The 18,976-nt window shown below is 33.7% G+C and overlaps 3 protein-coding genes and 1 long non-coding RNA gene across 9 annotated transcripts; 2 read left to right on the plus strand and 2 right to left on the minus strand.

Annotated features, from left to right (window-relative positions):
* Nucleotides 1-4,268: 4,268 nt before the first annotated feature.
* LOC133291116 (early nodulin-93-like) lies at nt 4,269-5,096 on the plus strand. The gene is made up of 4 exons (XM_061489312.1): nt 4,269-4,365; nt 4,625-4,686; nt 4,837-4,912; nt 5,008-5,096. Exons 1-4 carry the CDS (start codon nt 4,269-4,271, stop codon nt 5,094-5,096), a joined length of 324 nt encoding a protein of 107 aa, XP_061345296.1.
* Nucleotides 5,097-5,315: 219 nt separating this feature from the next.
* On the minus strand, nt 5,316-7,537 carry LOC133291066 (pentatricopeptide repeat-containing protein At1g08070, chloroplastic). The gene has a single exon (XM_061489248.1). It carries the CDS (start codon nt 7,535-7,537, stop codon nt 5,324-5,326), a length of 2,214 nt encoding a protein of 737 aa, XP_061345232.1. The 3' UTR covers nt 5,316-5,323.
* A 6,687-nt stretch (nt 7,538-14,224) lies between these two features.
* Nucleotides 14,225-16,486, plus strand: LOC133291102 (RNA-binding protein involved in heterochromatin assembly dri1-like). Of its 5 annotated transcripts, none has more exons than XM_061489293.1 (4): nt 14,225-14,749; nt 15,200-15,542; nt 16,050-16,129; nt 16,221-16,486. In XM_061489293.1, the coding sequence occupies exons 2-4, from the start codon at nt 15,205-15,207 to the stop codon at nt 16,232-16,234; spliced, it is 432 nt and encodes a 143-aa protein (XP_061345277.1). In that variant the 5' UTR covers nt 14,225-14,749; nt 15,200-15,204; the 3' UTR covers nt 16,235-16,486. The 5 variants fall into 5 exon arrangements, with proteins under 5 accessions (XP_061345277.1, XP_061345278.1, XP_061345276.1 ...); XM_061489294.1 differs by having other exon boundaries at nt 16,050-16,120; XM_061489292.1 differs by having other exon boundaries at nt 14,839-15,542; nt 16,050-16,486.
* Nucleotides 15,499-18,709, minus strand: LOC133291104 (uncharacterized). Of its 2 annotated transcripts, none has more exons than XR_009748763.1 (3): nt 18,507-18,709; nt 15,739-15,812; nt 15,499-15,633 (listed from the first exon to the last, which is right to left on the minus strand). It is a non-coding gene; the product is annotated as an uncharacterized LOC133291104 (long non-coding RNA). The 2 variants fall into 2 exon arrangements; XR_009748764.1 differs by having other exon boundaries at nt 15,527-15,633; nt 15,735-15,812.
* Nucleotides 18,710-18,976: the final 267 nt, after the last annotated feature.

Below are 18,976 nucleotides of genomic sequence, written 5' to 3' on the forward strand. Positions count from 1 at the left end.
GGTATATCATATTTTATATCTTATTGGGTTATTAAAAAACTGATTATGTCACATCTCCTCACACTTAAGTAACAAAACTATTATTTCTTTGGTGACTAACAAGACAATTGGATTTTACAAAGCGTCAGGTTAGTGTGCTACCCATTATAGTCATTGTTGTTAAAATCTCGATTTATCACTACGATTTTATATTTTTACAATTTTTTCATCAAAACGATTTTACTAATATTCCAAACACTTTTACGTTTTTACGATTTTTTTTATATTACGATTTTACGTTTTACGAATTTTTAATCCCCTTTTGATTTTACTTAAAATCTCGATTTTAACAACATTGATTATAGTGTAAGCAGTCCAACTAGTGACTAAGAAGTGGCAGAAAGAAATTTATCATTTTGCAAAAGTTATTGTCTGCACTTGCATATAGTGGCAATAGTATAGGTCCATCGCTGAGTTAAGCCATTACTAATTATATTCATAACAGGTTACAAGTTAAGTCAGTCTAATATATTTAAACATAGACTTAGGGGGTATATTGGATTAGGATTTTAAAAGACTTTTTTGAGATAAAAAATCTTACAGATTTTAAAAAACATTTTAGAATTGGAGGGACTTTAAAGACATTTTTAAAAGACTTTTTTTACAATTAAGATTTCATAAGATTGGATTTTAATAGAATTTATAAGATTTGAAAGGACAATATGAATTTATAAGATTTTTAAAAACTATATGAATTTTCAACAAACATTCAAAATTACAAAAGTCAATAAAAAAATAACAAAGAAATGCAATGAAATTAATAAAAAAAAAAGTAAAACCTAATAAAATTTTCTCAATCAGTAAAACATAATATAATTTTTAACAAACATTCAAAATTACTAAGCAACAGCTCTTCACATATCTAAAGTTATAGTAGTTCTCCACGCATTAACATTTTCTCGTTCATGCTCTTGGGTTTGACCCATGGGTTAAAAATTATCTTCTTCATTTGGTATTAAAGCTATGCATATATGTTTATCAAAAAAAAAAAAAGCTATGCATATATGATTATAAAATCTAATTTTTTTAATTAATAAAATAATTCTAAATTTTCATATAGAACGTAATTTAAATTTAAAAAAACATTTTGATTTAAAAAAAATTTAAAGTTCATGATAAATTTTTGTTTGAAATTTTTTGCAATTGATCTTGAAAATCTTGGGGTTTTTGTTCTATGTGATGAGAGTTTTCTAACCATATATCATATGCATATTTTCATTGAATATTCTAAGAAAATTTTGAATCTGAATTTTTGGATTTTATTACATGAAAGTTTAAAAATTTCTCAAATTTTTTTCAATCGATACATTGAAACCTTAAATTGCTTTAGGGCTTTTAAAAAATAAGTTTTTAATTATCTATTGATACAAAAATTGTTTGAAATCCTTTCCTATAATGAAGAAATTTCGTTCATGAATGTATTGTTACGAAATATAGAGTTCATATTATGAAAGTTTCAATCTTTCTTTAAATTGATATTGTTTCATTGATGTAAAACAAAAATTGGTTTGAGGATTTTCGTTCCTTGTTATTTTTTTTCACTATTTTATATTATTTTTAGTAAAAAAATCACATCTTTTTGTGCCAAGAAAAATTGCGACCCATAACTTGAAAAATAACTTTTTAAAATTCCAAAATTTCTCAAAAAATGACTCAAAAATATGTTATTTTTTAGATAGATTATATTAAAATCTCGTTGGTTTGTTGTTTCTGGGTTTTGTAATGAAAATCACTCAAAAATATGCTATTTTCGAGTTTTGATGAAGCTCCCATAGCGGAACCTGATTTCGAGTAGATCAACCTGCTAAAGGAAGAAGAAAACACTGCAATAGAGAAATCTCAAGAAATACTAGAGGTTAGGGTGAGATTGTGACAGAGGCATCCTATTTGTATTTTTCACTAAAAAGTCTCACGAAATCCACACCAATAGAAAATCCATTAAAATCGTCAAATTTTTGAATACTACGAGATTGTGATTCCATTGTTTAAATTCCTGATTTAATACCAACGGATTTGGAGGATTCTAAAATAATCTTTTGAAATTCATATCAAATACCACGTGATTTTTTTTCAATCCATTAAAATCTTAATCGAATACCAATGAATTTTTTTATTCAAAAATAATCTATTAAAATCCTTTGAAATTCCAATCTAATACACCTCCTTTGATTTTTCAAGACCAAAGTCCAATCCGATCCGGCCATTAACAACTCTAATCCTGATCTTAGTTAGAAAAGCCAATGAGCAAAGCCCATACTCAAACTCCTGATTAAGTCATTAATTTAAGTTTCCTTCGTTATTCATTATTTCCACATTATGATGGGCACAACTATGGAATAGCCTCCTGTTGCAGTTGTTGGCTACAAAATTACCCTATGATGCATGCTTTCATATTTGAAACCAGCCCCCTCCGTTTTTTGTATCCAAAAAATAACCCCAAGTGTTGTCACACATCATTTCTACAATAGATATGCCACACACATCATTATCCGTTAACCATGTACTGCGGATACACAAAAATAAAGTAATTTTAATCGAAAAAACATAAATGAATATAGTATTAAAATAAATGGTTTATTTTTTCTACCGTCAACGTAGATAACTTATTTACATTGAGTTCAAAACGACGTCGTTTTGAGGCAGAAATCATATTACTTTTTATAATTATAATATATTTCAGGGTTAATGGTCTTTTTTATTATAATTTTTTGATTTTTCAACTCAAAATGATATCGTTTTGGGAGCAAATGTAGATAACTTATTTACATTACAGTCACTAGTCACTGTAGAACTATTGAAGTCTAAAATAAAAGAGTTGATATTTGAAATAATTTATAATCAAAATTTATTAAAAGTAACATTAGGAACATGTTTATCGAAAGGTTCAAGTAGTTAAAATCAATTTTATATAAAATCAAAAGGGAGATAAAAAAAATCATAAAATGTAAAATTTTAATATAAAAAATTGTAAAAATATAAAAGCATTTAAAATCTTTTTGATGGAAAAAAATTCATAAAATTATAATGATAAATTGAAATTTTAACTATTATCACCTACATTTTCAGCACATTATATATTAAAATATTGAATCATGATGTTTGTGTTTGACAGAATGACAGTTTAATTGGGAAAGAAACAGAGGAGAGAACAACTGAAGTCAGGTTAGATAAGATGTCGAGATCAAACGCTTTAACCTTGCAATTGGCTAATGGCACCCCCTTAAGCCAAAAACCGTGGCCTACTTTTACCACCAAACAAACATGTATGTCAGTACGCCCCTGTTTCTGTGAGTGCGATATCCTGCACTGTTGCACGTGTTGGTTTGGGTACGTGTTGCAATCTAACCAACGTTGTAGGTCGTAGCAGATGCCCTCAGACAGATCCAACGCACCTCAACAATAAAAGGCTAACCCTGTAACCCACACCCGTTAATCCATGGTATTATTATGTTGGATTTTATTAGTGTTATGTAACATAATGTAAGTGTTGTTTCTAACTCTCACATCAAAAGGAAGAGAGAAAGTGGAATGATGAAAGAGAAAGAAAAACATGTGGACCTCACCTCTTTAATGTGTGTAGGGAAGTGAAGTTATATTATGTTAAATGATAAACATAAATTCCTATTATGTTATTGACTCCCATGCTTCATGCTTTCTTTCTTTTCTCTTTTATGTTTTCTCTAAAATATTTGGTTATTGGGATGAGCAATGCGTCAGGTACCAGTGCCCATGGTTTTTAAGCCATCTTTGGACTAAACCACTACCTTCTACTACAGTTACCATTGCGACGAAAAAAAAAAGATTACGGGGAAAAACAAAGAATATCAATTTTTTGAATGGACTTTTGTGTCAGTTTCAAGACACGAGTGGATAACGTAATTACATGTCTCACATGGCCGTATTTGCATAAAATTAATTTCATTTTTAGAAGAAAGTAGGAGTATTAGGGAACAGCAAAAGATTCAACCGACCGTAACAGAAACCCAAAGTGAAAACAACTGTCTGAGACGGTAGATTTCATCTGAAACCATCAAACTCTTCCTGCCAATGTTCTATCATTCTCTCTTTATGGGGAAAAATAATTTTGAGTTGATGAATTACTTTCTCTCCAACTCTAGTATAAATATACTAGCAGCTTAAGCCTCTCTTCATCCAAAGCTACTCCAGTTATTCATCTCTTTATTAAGACTTGTTCCATTATTAGCGTTTGTTCAATTAAATCTTTGAAGATGGCCAAGGGAAATGTTGCTGCTAACTCTCCTCTTGAGAGGACTAGCTTGGCTTCTCTGGATCAAAAGTTGGCAATGGCAAAGCGCTGTTCCCATGGTAATGTATATACTTTTATGAGTGTAAAATCTTCCGTTTCCTTTTTTGTTTTTCATTTTTAAATTCCTCTCTAAAGCATTTCTCCCCCATCTGTTGCTTTTTTTTTTTCCACCTTCTTTTATGCCTTGACCAATTTGGCAAATTCTTGTAAGCTTTGGACAATTATACCTGGATTCAGAATTATGTTCATTGATGAACTTTGCAAATTTCCCAATGTCCCTGATTTTTAATGTACTTTTTCTCCTTCGTGTGTAAACAGAGGGTGTGATAGCAGGAGCTAAGGCAGCTGTTGTTGCTAGTATTGCCAGTGCCATTCCAACTGTGAGTAATCCTTCCATTTTTTAATTTTTTTAATTTTTTTTTTTTGACCAAAAGTTCTTATGATCATTTTACATTTGAAATAACCACCTCTTGATATTATAAGAGATACTTTTTTGTAAATACTTAACTGGAATTATGCTTGATATGCAGCTGGCTAGTGTAAGGATGCTACCTTGGGCAAGAGCCAACCTCAATCACACTGCTCAAGCTCTCATAATTTCCACAGGTTAGCTTACTCATCCTTAGTGCTGCGATGATCTTCTAGTAACCATTATACTCATTGTTTGATTTAGACATCTAACAACCATATTATGTTTGCAGTGGCGGGAGCAGCATATTTCATAGTAGCTGACAAGACCGTTTTGGCAACTGCAAGAAAGAACTCATTCAACCCACCCTCCAATGCATGAACTCCAAATGGGTTACTTGGAAGTTGGATTCGGTGCACTACATTGGGCTATCTTAAGCATTAAACCCAATCGTGAACTTATCATATATGTACTGATAAATAAAGAAGGGTTTGCATTTCAATTGAGAGAGAGCAAATATGTACTAATCATAAGTTAATTATATGAATGCAAATCATTCACTTTTCCTTCTGCACTTGTTATACTCAATGAATAGATAGATTTAAGTTTCACCAGCAGTCATTACATGAGCAAAACCCGTCTTTAAAATGGTGAAAACGGTTTCTATCTCTTGCAATTATTTCCCTATTGAATATCTTGGATATCAGCTTGGTAGCCGAATGACAATTTCCACAAACACGAAGGTTCTTCACGATCCTAATCGTAGTCCCCGGTTCTGTGCTTATCAAACCGAAAGCAATAGCCAACTTCTCACTGTGTTGACTCAAAGCCCCTTCCTTCCACTCCTCATCCATATCATACAGTACCTCAGAAGTATCAGGCATAAACCCAGCCTCCTCTAAAAGCTTATCTACCTCATCCAACATTTTATTAATTTTTTTACTATGGGGGTGGAACTTATCACCCACAAGGAACTCATGAACAACCCCATCAATCTCTATAGAAGTGCAACCGGGAACTTTCTTCATTCCTTTGTCATTTAACCTGGTTCTTATCCTTGCTACATCATTCCATCTGCCAGCTCCTGCATATATGTTTGACAAAAGCACGTATGCCCCAGGATTTTCGGGCTCTAATTGAAATAGGCGTTCTGCAACATATTCACCAAACTCAACATGTCCATGGACCCTGCAAGCATTAAGCAGAGAACCCCAGATAGCTCCATCTGGCTCTGTTTCCATATTTCTCATCAGAATATTTGCTTCTTCGAACTTCCCTGCTCTAGCAAGGAGATCTATCATGCAACCGTAGTGTTGTAATTTTGGTGAAATTCTGTAATCTTGGATCATTGAACTGAAATACTGGCGTCCAAGATCTACCAAACCAGCTTGGGTACAAGCAGATAATACTCCAACAAATGTGATGTCATCGGGCTGGAATCCCTCATTGACCATCTCTGACAAAAGCCCAAGAGCCCTCTCTGCATGTCCATGCATGGCCAACCCTGATATCATCGCATTCCAAGAAGCCAAATTTCTACAATGCATACTTCTAAACACTTGTTCCGCCACCTCAATACAGCCACATTTTGCATACATGTCGATGAGACTTGTCAAAAGAGAAGTATTGCTCATGCTCTTAAAGTTTTTATCAATATAGGCATGAACCCACTTGCCAAGGTCAAGAGCACCAAGGCAAGCGCAAGCTGGAAGAATTCCCAAGAAGGTTACATCGTTAGGCGTTACATTCGATCTAAGCATGAGCTCAAAGAGTGCCAAGGCTTCTTCGTAGAAACTCAAGTAAGAATAACCACCAATCATAGTATTCCACGAAATCACATCTCTTTCCTCTATTCCATCAAACAACTCACGAGCCGTATCAATTTCACCACACTTGGAATACATATCAATGAGTGCATTAGTAAGCTGAAGATTTGAGCCAAGCCCGTTGTTTCTAATCCAAGATCTGATCCAGTTCCCCAACTCAAGCGATCCTGAATGACCACAAGCAGAAAGTAATGTCACCATTGTACTCTGATCTGGTGAGATATTTGCCTCCTGCATCTGGCTAAAGCAAGCCAAGGCTTCTTCAAAGCGACCACATTGGACGTACCCTGCAATCATGGCATTCCAGGACACCACATCCTTGGTGGGGATTTGATCAAAGAGGCGTCGAGCATCATCCACATAACCCTGAGAGACATACCCAGTGATAAGAGCGGTGAAAGACACTGCATCTCTAAGAGTACTATTATCAAACACCAAACGTGCATCATCCAATTCACCAACACAGGCGTACATATGTATAAGCGAAGTGTGGACGTGTGCGTCAGAGTGAAGTCCGAGCTTGAGAACATGAGCGTGAACCTGTTTCCCTTCATGGGTCGCACTCGCTTTAGCGCAAGACTTAAAGAGGAAAGGGAAAGTATAAGAATTGGGTTTCACCCCAGAATGCAGCATGCGAGCATAGACATGTATGGAGGAGATGGGAGATGGGCTCAACGAGTGCCCTCGAATGAGGTTGTTCCAGATGAAGTGGTTGGGTGGTGGTTCTTTTTCTGAGATGGCTTGGAACAGCGAGAGAGCGTAAGAGAGGTCACCAAAGGGGGAAAGGGCACAGAACTGGATGAGCTTGCTCTGTGCGAACATGGTGTTATGGAGGCCAGTCTTGATGATGAGGGAGTGGATTTGCTTCAGTGTTTGGATGTTGTTGCATTTCGCGAGGAGGCTCAGACATGGGTGATCTTCCAGAACCTTGTAAGGAGGATCGGAGGAGCTTGGAAGAAAGTGAAGAATGGAAAATGAAAGCAACGATTCAACCATCGTATCGTGTCATTGCGCGTTCCTCTGCCTCCCAAGCCATATAGATAAGCCTTAATCACAAGGGAAAATGATTATCGCACGTCCTTGTCTCTCAATAATGTGAAAATTACACGGTAGCCCATTAAAAATTAATATAAGGTAACTATAAAATTTCAATCCCGCAATATTAAATATAAAAAAAAATATCTAATGTTATTGTAGATAGTTTTGTTTAATATTCACTAAAATGATATTGTTTTAGAGTTAAAAAATTAGAATAATCTTTATTATTATAATCCTGAAATAAATTAAAATTATAAATATACTAATACTATAATTTCTTCCCTAAAACGACATTCCTCCCTAAAATCGACATCGTTTCGGTGAATATTAGACAAAATTATTTAAATTAACTTAATAAAAAACAAACACTTAAATATATATGTATGGGTCATATTGTTTTCATAAAATTTGAGAGTAATATAACTTCACGTAGACTCATCGATTCATATTTTTTTTTTAATGAATAATGAGGCTCACAACATTATTGTATCTACAATATGACTATACGAGGCATGAATATCTATTATTGCATGAGAGTAATATAATCATATATACATATATATGAGAATAGTGTGTGTCATCTTAAAGGAGGTAAAGTTGGGTCATTTTAAGGGAGAAAAAGATATAGATAAAGGGGAAGACAGAGTGAAAAAAAAAAGGTGTGGATCACACACACACACACACATATATATATATATGGATTCGCTTTTTCTGCAGTCCCTGTAGATAAGTTATCTGCAGTCTGCCTAATACGACGTCGTTTTGGGGCGAAAATCATGGTATTTTTGAGATTTTAATTCATTTCAGGATTATTATAGTCTTTATAATTATAATTTTTTAATCTTTCAATCCCAAAACAACGTCGTTTTAAAAGTAAATGCAGATAACTTATATCCAGTACCTGCAGAAATATTTTTCTATATATATATATGGGTTCGCTTTTTTACAGTCAATGTAGATAACTTACATTGAGCCCAAAACAACGTCGTTTTGAGACGGAAATCAAGGTATTTTTGTAATTATAATTTATTTCAGGGTTATAATAGTTTTTTTCATTATAATTTTTTAATTTTTTAACCCAAAATGACGTCGTTTTGGGAGCGAATGTAGATAACTTATCTACATTCACTGTAGAAACATTAAAACCTATATATATATATATATATGGAAAAACATTTCTCAAACAGCTTGAGAAAAGTTTATCTCCGGCTACCCAAAACTACGTCGTTTTATTGATTTATTTCCTTATATTAATTGATTCACCTTTGAATGGTTATGATTCCTTTTTTCTCTCTCTTCCTTTATCACCATTGATCCATCTTTGTATGGTTGTGATTTAGTGGTTGGAGATAAAATTATCTCAAGCAGCTTGAGAAATGATAAGCCAATATAGGGCTTATCGTTTCTCAAGCTGCTTGAGATAACTTTATCTTCGGCTACTAAATCATAATCGTACAAAGATGGATCAATAGTGATGAAAGGAGAGAGAGAGAGAAAAATGGAATCATAATCATTCAAAGATGAATCAATGAAGGGTTCGCTTTTTCTGCAGTTACTGCAGATAAGTTCTGGTTTACTTATCTGCAGTGAGCCCAATACGACATCATTTTGGGACGGAAATCATAGTGTTTTTGTAATTTTGATTTATTTCAGGGTTATTATAGTCTTTATAATTATAATTTTTTAATGTTTCTATCCTAAAACGATGTCGTTTTGGAAATAAATGCAGATAAGTTATCTGCAATAACTGCATAAATATTTTTTTGATCAATTAATATAAGAAAATATATAAACAAAATGATGTAGTTTTAAGATAAACAGAGATAAATATATCTCAAGTTGCTTGAGAAATATTTTTCTTATATATATATATAGGGTTCATTTTTTTGCAGTCACTGTAGATCAGTTATCTACATTGAGCCCAAAATGACATTGTTTTGGGGCGAAAATCAAGGTATTTTTGTAATTATAATTTATTTCAGAGTTATAATAGTATTTCTCATTTTAATTTTTTTAATCTTTTAACTTAAAACGACGTCGCTTTAAGAGTGAATGTAGATAGTTTATCTATATTCACTATAGAAACATTAAATCCATATATATATATGGAAAATATTTTTTGGAGAATTATTTTCTCCTATCGATTTTCGTGCAATCTTTTTTTTTAATAGATGTGGATCCCATATATATTTTCTTCTATTACATAAGAAAATTAAAACTTATATAATATATATTTATATATATTAATTAGGTTTAATTTTTCGCATATTGTAGGAGATAATTTTATCTCTTACATACATAAAAGTGTAAAAGCCCATGTGAACAGAAGAGAGGAAAAAAAGAAGAAAATATGAACCTCATATATTTTTTATTTGTGTGTAAACATAAAAAAACATCAATCCGACATTAATTTCATGATTTTAATTAACCACCCCTTTAAATTAGGATTTGGGTATTGTCAAGAGCATGATAGTTAAAATTGGGATTTTACATAAAATTAGAATGAGGAAAAAAATCGTAAAATGTAAATTCTTAATGTAAAAAAATCATAAAAAATTATAAAATCATAAAAACGTTTTGAATTTTGATGAGATCATTTTGATTAAAAAAATGATAAAATTATAAAATCACTAGTGGAAAAAAAATCCACTTAGGTATGTGACTAATTTCAGATTTAGCTGTGACTAATCCAAATGTCCAGTTGTGACCCAAAGATTTTTGTCAGATTCAAATCCCTGCTACAATTGGCTTATATTTCCACTGGAGTCCAACTCAAAAATTTATATTATATTCCATTATGCATCAGATACTTCATTATAAAACAAATACTTTATTCCTTTAACGATATTTTCATTCTGGCTGTCTCTTCTGAAAAAATCCCATGTTCTTCGAATCTGTAATTAATAGCAGCACTGTGTTAGTAGTAGTAGATAACGAGAAACAAATGAAAATTGCACTTTCCCAATTTCTTTTTTATTTTATTTTATTTTATACCAGTTCTGATTACATCTTTGAGGAGAGTAAACTTCTCATTTTATTCTTTGAACAGGTTATGAGACTAATTCGTAGTGTGAAACTGATCAAGAATTACGATTTTATGTCCCTCTCTAATATGGTATTAATAGGGATTAAACCAAGGTCCGTCCCTATCCACACTCAGCACCTTTGCACTGTCGGATATGCCATTGGGTCGCACTTTTCCACTTTTAAAATCAGGACGAGCCGGAGGATTTGAGAATGGAAAAAAAGGATTTGGGAGAGCTGCCCCAACAGCACTCGATTGGGGATTAGTTTTCGGTTATGGCCGGAGGATATCCTTCAAATTACTGAAGAAAAAAAAAATCAGGACGAGGAAGCCACGACGAGAAGCTTCATTGAAGGCAAAATCTGCTAGTTACAAAAGAAGGACAATGATCTTTTACCATATAATAAATCTGTTACGACTGCTGCCCTAGTTTCACATAAATTAGTTTTTATACATCAATTTAAAATTCTTATCATGAACTTCCATCTTATTTGAATATAATATGCTCCTATCATTTGAGCATGGACAGCATATTTTAAATTGTGAATTCATATATGTTGAGATATATAAAACCATTAATGTAGCCTCACTCCAACAGCTCAAGCTTTTGGATTGAATCGGTTCTTTACATGGTATCAGAGCTTGAGTGATTTCAAGGTCACAAGTTCGATCCTCATCGCCCCCCACTTTAAAGTGGAATTAAAATAAAAAGCACAAAAAGTTGAACCAAAAATTGGGCCTGTGCATAATCCACCCTTCAAACCTAATAGGCTCTCGTCTGAGGGGGCGTGTTGAGATATATAGTCCCACATTGATTGTATGGGCAACTAATGTGACCTTTGTAAGGCCTTGGACACTCTCACCCTTTGATATAGCTTTTGGAGTGGTGTATCCCAAAGTTTTTTACATGATATTACAGCCTCTTATCCCGGGTTCGAACCTCACCGCCCCACTTTCTTTATAGTGAAATCTCTTTCTTCGCATAGGTAGGTGGACCTGTGCATTATCCACCATTCAAGCCCAATGGGCTCTCGTGCAAGGGAGCGACTTTTTTTATAGTGAAATTTCTTTCTTCGCACATGTAGGAGCCTGTGCATTATTTACCATTCAAGTCCAATGGGCTCTCGTGCAAGGAAGCGTGTTGAATTGGTTCATTTATCCCAAAAATGGTCCATTGCACCATTCTTACGTCTATTTCTTTTCTTCTTCTTTTTGGATACAAGAATTTCTTCGTCTATTTCTTTTAACGTGTAACTTTTCCACTTCATATTACAAATTATGAAATTCACGTTGCTCACGTGTTCTCCAACATACACTAGTAAAAAAGCTGTGCAAAACCAATGAAAAAACTCTACAAAAATTGACTATCCGAGAAGCTATGAATTCTGTTTAAATAAGAAGAAGAAAAAAACACAAAAAAATGCTTCATAACATTTTTTTAATGAAAATAAACATCTGCCGTGTTTTTTAATCTTCAAACTAAAATTTTGAACTTGAAGGCAATCGATGAGTGTTAAATGGTGAATCGAATCACTTAATTATTGACCACAACATTAAATATTAACCACTAACAAATTCCCACTTAATACTAATGTCTTGATGTGATTTTTGAAAAAATTCTCTCAGTTGACAAGTATATCTATTCTCTCCATTTCCATAAACATGGAGATAACTATATTAAGAAGGCTTAGATTGGTTTAAACTTTAAACACCTTGATAATGCAAAGTTTGTGGTTGTTACTGGTGTTGTTCAAAATCTAAAAGCAACGGCTATATTTTGTAGTTAGTGTCGTTAGGATATCGATTCTCCAAGTATTATTGAAAAGTGATGGCATGGCCCCCTCTTGAGAATAAAAGCCTGGCAATAAGAGTTGTCAGTCTGAGGTTTTACTTCGATGTCAATGTGATAAAATATATGTGGAATATTTTTCTTTGTCTGGTGAAAACTAGTGATTAAGATTCCTCCTTATCGAACCCGCCAGGTTTAACACGCCAGCATTGATGCTAGAGTTGATTCGGCCCATTCAAGCCATGTCAGCCAAAGCATGGTAAGAGGTTTAGAAATTCTTATACCTTATTGGAGGAAGAATCCTAACCATTAAATGCATAATATGACTCACATACTTAGAAGAAAAAAAATATGGTTTTTAATTGAATCATATGCAGTACAGAGGTTTATTATTATTACTTTAAAAAAGGGTATTAAAACTTCAATCTGTATTATTCTCTGCTTTTGAAACAGTTTCATGAGTTATTTCTAAAGAATAAAGATAGAGTGAACTAACCACAGAGATGTGGAGGCTGTAAGGTTTAGTAACAGTCACTAAAGTGTCACTGTTGGCCAAAAAAATCACTAGATTGTCACGCCAACCGTAAATTTTGTCAAAATGCCACGTGGCATATTTCGCTACACTGTGTAGCGAAATATGTGTGCAAATAATTTGCTACACAGTGTAGCGAAATATGCCACGTCAGACTGCTCAGAACCAAAAATGCCATGTGTCAAAATTGAAGAAATTCACTACCCTATAGGGTAGCGAATTTCTACAATTTTGACACGTGACATTTTTGATTCTGATGTGACATATTTCGCTACACTGTGTAGCGAATTATTTGCACACATATCTCGCTACACAGTGTAGCGAAATATGCCAAGTGACATTTTGGCAAAATTTACTGTTAGCGTGACAGTCTGGTAATTTTTTTGACCAAGAATGACAAAATGATCATTGTTCCTAAGGTTTATGCTGCTAGATCCGTTTCTACCACTCTTATACATCAATTCTAATTTGGAGGTCCAAAGAACTTTGATTCCACTGTAGCACTTTTTTGAAACCTACATAACCAGGTTCACCTGTCCATTCTGCCCAGTGTCGAGCAGCCGCATACTACTCAAAAAATAAAATCTCTTAGCACTTACTTGCCTTCACAATAATAATAATAATAATAATAATAATAATAAGAGATTTGATTTTCTCGTGTTATATAGAAATTCAATTTTCATGTTATAACTCAACTAGTGATGGGCCCCACATTTATTAAAAGAAAAAAAAATTGCACACAAATCGAAGAATCACAAAATGAGAATTTAATTATCATGCAACATGACAAAATGTTTTTCCTAATAATAATAATAAAAACTAACTAAAGTAATAAGAATAAGTTTGCTATCGATACTACTTGTTTTATTTATAGTCTAACAAGATGTGGCAGTCAAATAGGGCAATGATACATGAGTAACCAACCAACCCTTATGAGCATCATAACCAGTGGTATACGCACACATGTCAAAGCGTTTTAAGTGCATGTGACGGTGAATTTTTTACATGCATATAGTATAATCGTAAATAAAGAAAGAAAACAAATTATTGATATTGAATATGAATCTTCGAATGGAATTTCAATTATTGCTATAAAGCAATTGAAACAAAGAGAAAAAGAACTTGGAAATGGATGTGTATGAGGTAGGAATTGATTCCCCATAAAAAAATTTACACACAGTTCTTCCCCTTTAACTGCACAGACACCATCCAGGAATGCATAAGCCTATCCTAGTGAAGGTTTATTTGCAAGTTGGATGAGTCCAATGTACAGAGCGTAATGCATTTACACATGGATTCGATAAATATTGGGTCGGATGAGCTCATATTGTTGTTAAGCCATAGGTGGGGTTCAGGGGATATTGGATTCTATTAGATATGCAGTCTACCACATAACAACTACCCCTCATATAGCCTTGCTTCCCTTGGATATGTTCCCCTCAATAATGCATAGGAATCACGTAAAGATGGGCAAAGGCCTAGATGGAAAAAAAACGTGTATACACATTTACTATTTTACCGACCTTTCCCACCATTTCTAAGAATAACAAGAGAAGCAGTAGTAAGAATTTTTTTATCTACATCTTCCAGTAATTTCTACTTTTGGAACTCCATTTGAAGAAAACCATTTGCAGATTACCCGGGAACGAAAAGAGACAGGCATTCATGTTCCCCACAACAGGTCTTACAACCAGTATATAAAGCCTCACAACACAAACACCAAACTCACCATCTTGACTTACAAGCTATTCTTAAACTACTACTCTAGCAACAAGAAGCCATCGCTTGTCTGATACTTCCATTATTCATAATTCTTCTTATTAGGTAAATTTCTTGTTTCTATGTTTGTCATTCACATCTCAAATGATTTCCTATGCGTGGATGTTATATATAATCTTTCTTTCTAAATGCAGTACCAGTGGAACCTCATGGTTCATTCATCTTCAAATTAGGGTACTCAAAACTCCTATAATCATGTTAAGTAGAGTAGAAAAATTGACTAGACTGCTATGTTGTCTAGATAGAGTACCATGCTATCACCCAAGACTGTAGTTCCTTATGCAAATAACTTCTCTGGATTACTTTGCATGCCTTTTAATAGAAGTTAGGGCTACAACTTATAACAAAAGGATTAATAATATTTCCCATTGCCATGTGAGATTTAGGCTACATGCAAAGGGAGTTATGTCATATAACTCTTGTTTGGCTGCACTGAGAATTGATGAAACCTAAATTTCTTATCATTTACCCCTTCAAATGAATATTATTAAACAGGAAAAATGAGCTGGTCCGGAGGAGATTGGATGTGTGGTGCTTGCCAGCACATTAATTTCAAGAAGAGGGACGTATGCCAGAGTTGTGGATACCCCAAGTATGGAGGTCCTGACCCTTCAACCTATAGATACAACAGGACTGAAGCGTTGGCAGGGGACTGGTATTGCACCGCTATGAACTGTGGAGCTCATAACTATGCCAGCAGATCAAGCTGCTATAGATGTGGTGCATTGAAAGATGATTATTCTTCAGGATATGGGGGGAACATGGCAGGTTCTGGAGGATATGGATCTGATAGCAGTTTCCCTCCAGGATGGAAGACTGGAGACTGGATTTGCCCAAGGTCAGTTCACATTCTCTTCAAATTTTTAGCACTGAGATAGTATATCTTCTGTTGGTGAAATTTGGTCAGCTGCATTAGTTCAATAAAGAGCCTGCATTCAATTGCAACATGAAAGACCAACTAGATATCACCTAGGTGTCCAAGTATCATAAAAGCTGAACAATGTAATTTAGTAACAAGTAACTGATGTACCCACAAAAGCTGCGTTTTCATGTATTGAAGGTACAATCTCTTTTTTTGCCTCCCAGAGAAAGAAAATCATACTCAGCCCTTGCACATTGACATATAGTGACCATAAGAACAAAAGGTGCAGTATTTTTGTAGGAAAAAGCCAATAAGGACCATGCCAATAATTGAAGAACAATAATGATGGTGGTCAATATAAATGAATTCAGTTAATTTCATTACACACAAGAAGAAATATGAATTATAATACAAATACTAGTATCCAAATTTCTTTCTAATTTTAAGTATTTCACCTTTATTTTCCTTTTTCTAATATAACAGAATTGGCTGTGGAGTGCATAATTATGCTAGCAGGACAGAATGCTATAAATGCAAAATCCCAAGGGATTTTGGTGAGAACAGTTTAGTCTTCCGGCAGTTTCGTCTGTCCAGTTCTTTAGAAAATGCCATTTAACCTCGGTTCCAATGATAAATTTATTACTTCTGTTTCAGGTGGTGCAGACTGAAAGAAGAAATTTCAGAAGACCTGCAATATCACTGATTTGCCTCAACATTCTATCTTGCTTTCCCTATGTTAAGCTCTAGATAAATCATGGATGAAGACCCTCTGTTAGAATCATAGCAATGTATTTTCATTAGAGAGGATACCCAGCATTTTTTGTTTCTTGCTAGATGTACTGACAAGAAGGTTATGAAATCCATATATACTATTTTCCATATTCATTGCTAATATAATTAAGCTTTAGAACTTACGTTAATCCTTGCCCCCAAAATTCCTTTGTTAGCTTTCCAATTCAAATACAAGTGCATATGTAACTTGCCCATGTACTTGTCACACATATACACGCTGTGAGAAAGAGTGGAATGGTGGGGAACAACTATTTTATTGAATTGCTTCTGTTGGGTGGTCCAAAGAATGTTTTGCATGGTTCAAATATCAGGCGGAGAATTCAGACCCAAGTCATGGATCACCAGGACCAATACATTCAACAACAGTTTTCTAATGACTAGGGAAATCAAAATGAGTTCACATTCAAAGGATCTATGTGGGTAGTTTTACTTAAAAATTCAGCTTAATATCCAATCCATATTAAGCATATAATCTCTGAGCAAGGAAATAATTAAACATGTAAGAACCTAATGGAACTATATAAGAGCAGAGATGCTACAACTGAATTCAAAACAAATCAAATATAATTGTTTTCACTAATTAATTTGTTGCTGGGGCATGAGTACTGTCTTGATTCCTTGTTATACTCTAAAATTGGGAAGGAATTCTAACTTTCAAATCATGCATAGAACTTCATTATCTTTCTGTGATCTTCATTGACTTAATAGCAACTTCGGAAGTTGATGTTGATTCAAAAAGCATATATATGTTCTTTCTTTCTGCTGTGCCCTATTACTTAGCCTTCAAAATATTCTGGTCTTTCTTTAAGCTAGCTTTATGTTTATATGCTTTGAAGATGTTAAGAAAGGACCCCACTTGTAGTGAACTAGTTCCACCAGCATATTGCAGAGATCCAAAGTGCTGGACCAGTTATCAGCATACGTCGGATGCCTTTCCTTTCTGGGTATCCCCATCTAGGAAAGAGATGCACCACATTAGGGGGAAAAAGAATATTTAACTGTGTCACAATAGTTATAAACAATGACTTTCTCTAGGTTCCGCTATCATGTTCAGAGCACATTAGATGATACAAAATGATGAAGGGAAAAAAGGATTACTATTATCATTATTTTTTTGGTAAGAAAACGGATTATTTTAAATAAAAATAAATAAATAAAATCACTTTCAAGAGGCAACTAAAATCTGCAGATTTGCATTCCTTAACTATGTTTTGTACTTTGGAGGAAAATATATCATAAAGGTAACAAAAAAATAAATGAAAACGAACAGTTGACTAGGAATTTAACAAAGAAATATGTGACGTGCCATTTACTAAACATGTTAATCAAGAATAAATAATTCCCCTTCAGGCCAAAATGAAAATAGAGGAGAGGACAGAAAAGAAAAGGAAAACTAAGTTAAACCTTTTCATTTCCTTCATTGCTTTTTCTTTTTTGGTGCATGGATGAATTTTCATCAATCATTAACCTCTCCCTAGCGATCCTTAAAGAATTACACAAGAAACAACACAATAATCAATTTAAGGGAAAAGAGCAATATTTACTTAGCAATCATTAATTGTTATTTATTAAAAAATATTAGTATTTTTTGGGTTTGGCCTTTCATTGATTAGTGTATTCTGTTTTATAAATGGGTTGAATGAATAATCTGATATATTTTATGAAAGCCCATATAATCATACACGATCCATCAGGGGTTTGGGAATCACCATATATTTTATATTATTGCGTTTAAGCCCAATTGTTTATTGTAGTGAATTACGGTACAGGGTCAATTAACCTACACCATGATGGGTGGAACCAGATCCCCTTTCCACTCTTGACACTCTTAACTGTATATTCTTCCCATCAAGATCTCAGTTACAGAGAGGAACAAGGAGAGGAAAATTCTGTTCTTGAAGTGCTCGTATATGCACAACATACAATTTAAGATTCTTGAATAAGATTCCATATAAGCCTTCAGAACTTGAAGTTTTAAATCTTAGAATAGATTTAATCAATCTTAACAAACAAACAAAAAAATACAGGAACATGTGCAGCAAATGTTTGATTTTCTAGAGTCGCCTAGAAAAGCATGTCCTTCAGACAATTCTCAGCGTAGAAATGCTAATACTAGGTTGAATTATCTAGGAAAATGTAAAAACTTACCTCATAGCTTATGCAAGCATCAGTCTCCCATCAACCTAATAAACAGCCACTTTGGTAGTGCAATAACAATTTCCTGACTCATTTCAGAAAAAAAGAAGAAGTAACAACAGCTTTCGAAAACACTCTGAAAGCAAGGCTCAGCGCACGATAGCAAGTACCTCAGACAATTGCATACACGACATGGTTTTCTGCTCACCTTATTAAATAATGACTTTCCATCAAAACGAAGTTGTTGGATGCTTTTTATTGTTTATATGCATACGCCACTGTGGCCCGTGGGCCTTTTCTGCGGGCCCGGTTATTGTTTTTGGTACATGCAATGTGGATATTGTGGACAGCGATATGTTCAGAAATTGTTTTGTCATTTTATTCGTGAGTTTTTTTTTTTTTTCAAATAAATTCTAGGACATAATCATATGAAATCAATTTATATAAAAACTCTTTTGCCGTTTTATTAAGTTTTATTTTTA

The sequence above is a fragment of the Gastrolobium bilobum genome, unplaced genomic scaffold (assembly GCF_033153095.1).
Source record: "Gastrolobium bilobum isolate Gb01-03AN ecotype WA unplaced genomic scaffold, APGP_CSIRO_Gbil_v1 utg829, whole genome shotgun sequence".
NCBI lineage: Eukaryota > Viridiplantae > Streptophyta > Magnoliopsida > Fabales > Fabaceae > Gastrolobium > Gastrolobium bilobum.